We start from the raw sequence: 6,336 nt of genomic DNA on the forward strand, positions 1-6,336 counted from the left end.
TTTCAAATTACTAGCTATCAATGGTTTGAAATTCAAATTACTAGCTATCAATGGTTTAACATCCAACTCACAAGGTATCAATGGTTTGGCCTTTATCTTACTAGCTATCAATGGTTTGAAATTCAAATTACTAGCTATCAATGGTTTGAAATTCAAATTACTAGTTATCAATGGTTTGACATTCACATTACTAGCTATCAATAGTCTTACATTCAAATTACTAGCTATCAATGGTTTGACATTCAACTTACTAGCTATCAATGGTTTGACATTCAACTTACTGGCTATCAATGGTTTGACATTCAACTTACTAGCTATCAATGGTTTGACATTCAACTTACTATAGCTATCAATGGTTTGACATTCAACTTACTAGCTATCAATGGTTTGACATTCAACTTACTAGCTATCAATGGTTTGACATTCAACTTACTAGCTATCAATGGTTTGACATTGCCTCTGACTGGAACACCTTTACCAACTGGAGCATTGACAAAATCCAAGAACTCGGCATCAGGATTACATAAATAGAGATTGGCAGCTTTGGCTGTGTCCATCACTGATCCACCACCCACAGCAAGAAATGAATCAAAATTACCTTTCTTAGCAAAATCAATTGCAGTTTGGAAACTGAAGGATAATCAAAAATTAAACTGTTACATTTTAGTAGAGTTGAGAAACACAAAAACTATTTTTGATTATTTTTAATCTTACCTAACATTAGTGGGTTCAATTCTAACATCATCAAAGACACTGTAGTTAATATGGTGTTTTTCCAACGACTCCACAGCAGACTTCACAGGAGGAAGCCGAGATAGCTGAAAAATCATTTAAATGGATATATTCAGTGACTGTAGTGATGTCATCAGTACCCGCAGTGATGCCATCAGTACATGTAGTGCCTGTAGTGATGTCATCAGTACCTGCAGTGATGTCATCAGTACCTGTAGTGATGTCATGTCATCAGTAAATATATAGTGTTATTATATCTCATGACCATGACAGCCAATCAGATTCACACATTACATATATTCATGTGTCTACCTGCTAACATATTCATATCTCCATCTGGTTTCCTAATTTATCTGATTTAGATTTTAAGTGAACACAATACCCTGCAATAATCATGCATCATTTCACTATTTGCATGACTGTCTTATTGGAGTGAAAACTTGAATTTTGTAGTGATTTTGTGTGATTTGTCTTCCCTGCTGCAAGTTTTGCCAGCACACTTGACTACAGACTTTGAAACATTCAATCTGCACTTGTGCACTTTTTTCTTTAAAAAATCTCTGAGAGTGGATTCTGCTGTGGGATGGCATCAGTACCCGCAGTGATGCCATCAGTACCTGTAGTGATGTCATCAGTACCTGTAGTGATGTCATCAGTACCTGTAGTGATGTCATCAGTACATGTAGTGATGTCATCAGTACATGTAGTGATGTCATCAGTACATGTAGTGATGTCATCAGTACCTGTAGTGATGTCATCAGTACCTGTAGTGATGTCATCAGTACCTGTAGTGATGTCATCAGTACCTGTAGTGATGTATGAGAGTGAATTCTGCTGTGGGATGGCATCAGTACCTGCAGTGATGCCATCAGTACCCGCAGTGATGCCATCAGTACCTGTAGTGGTGTCATCAGTACCTGTAGTGGTGTCATCAGTACCTGTAGTGATGTCATCAGTACCTGTAATGATGTCATCAGTACCTGTAGTGATGTCATCAGTACCTGTAGTGATGTCTGAGAGTGGATTCTGCTGTAGGATGGCAATGTTGTGCTTGAGTTTGATACGTATTTTGACAGTACCCTGGTATATCTAAATATTATGAACAGTATATTTGTTGTAAAAGAATGGTGATGACATATAAAGCCCATACTCAAGCAATGTGCAGCTCTCATATGCAGCTCATTTTGTTGTTTATATGCAAACTGTGATACCCCGAAGAGTGCACAGGGTGAACGGCGCCAGTTGCATTTGTAAAAAGTTATTTTTTGTCAGGTAGAATCTGCTAAAATTTGCAGGATCATGTTGTTCAAAAAGGCATCCATGATGAAACTTAATTAACTTAAATCACTGCTCTTGAACTCTCTTAACTTGTATATATGCATACATGCATGCATTCAGCTCTACAAGATTGCTATGTCTGCTTGAGTGCTATAATTTCTGTTTTAAGAGAGAGAACAGAGGTAAATATACAATTTTAGTGACCTGAAGAGGTCATTATATGATGTCATCAGTAAATAATGATGTCATCAGTAAATAATGTCATCGGTGAATATTGATGTTATCAGTTATGTACATAATCCTTAGTTATAGTTATAATTCTGATTACCATAGTTACATTGTAGTTGTGGATAGTGATGTGTAGTTACCAGTAGTTGTGAAAAGTGATGTGTAGTTACCAGTAGTTGTGAAAAGTGATGTGTAGTTACCAGTAGTTGTGGATAGTGATGTGTAGTTACCAATAGTTGTGGATAGTGATGTGTAGTTACCAATAGTTGTGGATAGTGATGTGTAGTTACTAATAGTTGTGGATATGATGTGCAGTTACCGATAGTTGTGGATAGTGATGTGTAGTTGTGGATAGTGAAGTGTAGTTACCAATAGTTGTGGATAGTGAAGTGTAGTTACCAATAGTTGTTGATAGTGATGTGTAGTTACCGGTAGTTGTGGATAGTGAAGTGTAATTACCAATAGTTGTGGATAGTGATGTGTAGTTACCAATAGTTGTGGATAGTGATGTGTAGTTACTCATAGTTGTGGATAGTGATGTGTAGTTACCAGTAGTTGTGGATAGTAATGTGTAGATACTGGTAGTTGTGGATAATAAGTGTAGTTATTGATGTTATCAGTTATGTACATAATCTTTAGTTATAGTTATAATTCTGATTACCATAGTTACATTGTAGTTGTGGATAGTGATGTGTAGTTACCAGTAGTTGTGAAAAGTGATGTGTAGTTACCAGTAGTTGTGGATACTGATGTGTAGTTACCAGTAGTTGTGGATAGTGATGAGTAGTTACTGCTAGTTGTGGATAGTGATGTGTAGTTACCAATAGTTGTGGATAGTGATGTGTAGTTACTAATAGTTGTGGATATGATGTGCAGTTACCAATAGTTGTGGATAGTGATGTGTAGTTGTGGATAGTGAAGTGTAGTTACCAATAGTTGTGGATAGTGAAGTGTAGTTACCAATAGTTGTTGATAGTGATGTGTAGTTACCGGTAGTTGTGGATAGTGATGTGTAGTTACCAGTAGTTGTGGATAGTGAAGTGTAGTTACCAATAGTTGTGGATAGTGAATGTGTAGTTACTCGTAGTTGTGGATAGTGGTGTGTAGTTACCGGTAGTTGTGGATAGTGATGTGTAGTTACCAATAGTTGTGGATAGTGATGTGTAGTTACCAATAGTTGTGGATAGTGATGTGTAGTTACTCGTAGTTGTGGATAGTGATGTGTAGTTACCAGTAGTTGTGGATAGTAATGTGTAGATACTGGTAGTTGTGGATAATAAGTGTAGTTACCAGTTGTTGTGGATAGTGAAATGTAGTTACCAGTAGTTGTGGATAGTGAAGTGTAGTTACCAGTAGTTGTGAATAGTGATGTGTAGTACCAGTAGTTGTGGATAGTGATGTGTAATTACCGGTAGTTGTGGATAGTGATGTGTAGTTACCAGTAGCTGTGGATAGTGATGTGTAGTTATCGGTAGTTGTGAATAGTGATGTGTAATTACTGGTAGTTGCAGATAGGGATGTATAGTTAGTTGTAACATTTAGTTACAGATACCTAGTTTCAAAAACGCAGTCATTTATAATAGATTTAATACAAACATGAAAATATCACTATCCCTTAAAATGACTTACATTTTTGTCTGTTACTAAACACACATTTTTAGCACCAAGATTATGAAAGTCCTGAAAAGAAAATGAAGTGGTAAAATTACAGCCAAAGATTTATAATTAACAAATTGTGAGATGGTCATAAAACTACCCTACATTTATAGAAATGTAAAATCATTTATTTTCACTGGAATTTAATTTCACTATTGTGATGCGATGAGCAATTTCACTGGGCTTCAAGTTCATGAACTTGGAAGGGGAAAAAAACGAGTTTTATTGTTATTCTTTATGTTCACCTGGATTTAATTTAGTTGATTTTACTTATCTGTGAAAATAGCGAAATTAAAAACCAAAGCATAATTAATGTGTATACAGTATGCAAATGAGTATTAAGTCTGTCGAAGAAATGGTTACTTTTTGTCTCTGCCATCTTCTTTAGCGTCAATACCTATTTGCAAAGTGCTTTTCACAGTTTTGAATACCATAATCTCACCCTTTTCTGTTTATTAAGCAATCAAACTTTTTCAGATGTCCATTGCATTCTATTGGTTAAAATAGGTTCACATGAAACTTGAGAGATTATGAGATTTTACAGTACTACAGTACTCACCATACCCACTTCAGAGGTTACTCCTTCTCCATAGCGGATATTACTACAAGCCATCTATAATAGAACATAACTACAGATATAGAATAAATTTTTCAATCTCCAATAAAATGTCTCACACAATAGTATTTGAAGAAAAATATAAGAATATATTTTAAGCATTTTAATCGTACACACCACTGCAGTTTTTTTTTATCAGAATGAATCACTTACTTCAAAGGCATATTCTTTAGATGGACTTGATTCTGTTGAACATTGTTTCATATTTTGCATCACATTGGCAGCACCACCATGTCCACCAAAACTGAAAGCCTGTGAATGGGCAGGACAGCGACATCTGAATAGACAATGATAAACTAAGTAATTACCCATAATACATTGCTGTTAGATTTGTTTAATCCTTTGCAATAAATAAGTAAGTTTGGCCAAGTTTATATTCGTTAACAACAATAATTTATTTCGGAAGGGGGGGTATGAGTTCCTGATATAGAAAATGTCGCAAAATTGTGCATTGACTCATTGTTTTTTTTAACTTAGTTTTAAGATAGATTTTTATTTCCAGGTTGATGTTACTGTAAACTTTGAGTTGAACTATGGGTAGAGGTTTCTTTTTTATTTATTTTTTATTTCTGTCTCTGACTATTTAACCAACCCCCTCCTGAGTTTCTATTTGTCAACCCCTTCTGAGAACACATGCAGTTTCCATAAGGATATCAGGATCAAGGGGGCCATGACGAGTTATTTTTGTGGTTGGTCAATACATGGACGTCTTCACGGCGGAACGACTATGTCCCGTTATAGGGCACTATCCTTGCTCAAATTAATGAGCCCTGTATTTGTACGTGTCACATCAAAACAGGACAGTTACAACATCGTTGTTATAACATTTGCAATGTATGTATAATGCCACGTTGACACGAGATGTAGAACTTATTGATCTCAATCAGACCATGTTACGTAGGTACACATGTACAGCGCTTATGGGTTGGTACACAGTCCCTCAACACCTGAGGGACTGTGGTTGGTAATAGGATCTTGCAGTCACCGCCCACAACAAACAGATGATTTATCCCGGAAGACAGCGGTACGAGTTCCCGATATAGAAAACGTCATAATTAAACAACACATTGTATTTCACTTCAATGGTTTCAAGCTACGCAGATAGTTTTTTTTTTAGTTTTACAGATTTACTTACGATGCACTGCCAACCTGCCGCAACAAATGAGTGACAAGTTCTCTTGCGGAAGCCATGTTTTCAAATGCGTAATTTGCAGACTGTTATTCGAAAATACAACGATGGCGCTGTTCGCATGAATATTTAGGGGGACGACGTTCTCTGCCGGGAAACGCGAAAAGTAAAAAAAGCTTTAATTCACATTTGCAAAGCAATTATTTTGAATAAATTTCAATAAAATTGTAAGTATTTTTCAAAGTTTGCAAATGAGCGGCTGCTATTGGTTGTAAGTCCATCACTAGGTCAGCTGATTCATTTATTCGTATTTGATTGGTGAGTGATTGATTATCGTCAGAGACTCTGTTAAAACTTTCACGAACAGAATAACAGGATATTATTTTAATTCGTTTCCTACACATTCATAGATACTGGAGGTAGTTGTCTACAGATCATTTTGCCTGGATTTTTACAATATGTTTTTTTTTTATTTATGTTCCTCATCCACAAAAAGCCAGAAAATAGAAACAACTAATTTTCACACAGAAATAGGTCAAAAATCCTTGAAAACTGATTTAATACTATTTATCTTGTATCTTCAAATTGTGATTGGAAACATATCAAAATAGGTACATTATCAGGATTCTCATGGGGAAAATGCATTTTTTCTCCAACAAAATATTTGACTCTTAGCAAAAACCTCAAAATTAATGAA

At 35.6% G+C, this 6,336-nt stretch overlaps 1 protein-coding gene across 2 annotated transcripts in view; it reads right to left on the reverse strand.

Moving 5' to 3' along the window:
• The window catches only part of LOC102803000 (hydroxyacid-oxoacid transhydrogenase, mitochondrial-like), a 34,220-nt gene extending 28,519 nt beyond the window's left edge, over positions 1-5,701 (reverse strand). The window contains exons 1-6 of one of the 2 annotated variants that reach the window (XM_085507644.1): positions 5,646-5,701; positions 4,664-4,787; positions 4,454-4,507; positions 3,868-3,918; positions 715-818; positions 434-630 (exon numbers count right to left, since the gene is read on the reverse strand). In XM_085507644.1, the coding sequence (XP_085363770.1) occupies positions 434-630; positions 715-818; positions 3,868-3,918; positions 4,454-4,507; positions 4,664-4,787; positions 5,646-5,701 (586 nt within the window). Of the gene's footprint in view, positions 1-433; positions 631-714; positions 819-3,867; positions 3,919-4,453; positions 4,524-4,663; positions 4,788-5,645 lie in introns of those variants that run through there. The other variant, XM_085507646.1, reaches the window with a different exon arrangement.
• Positions 5,702-6,336: the final 635 nt, after the last annotated feature.

This window comes from Saccoglossus kowalevskii, chromosome 14 (genome assembly GCF_978046115.1).
Source record: "Saccoglossus kowalevskii chromosome 14, keSacKowa6.1, whole genome shotgun sequence".
Taxonomy (NCBI): domain Eukaryota; kingdom Metazoa; phylum Hemichordata; class Enteropneusta; family Harrimaniidae; genus Saccoglossus; species Saccoglossus kowalevskii.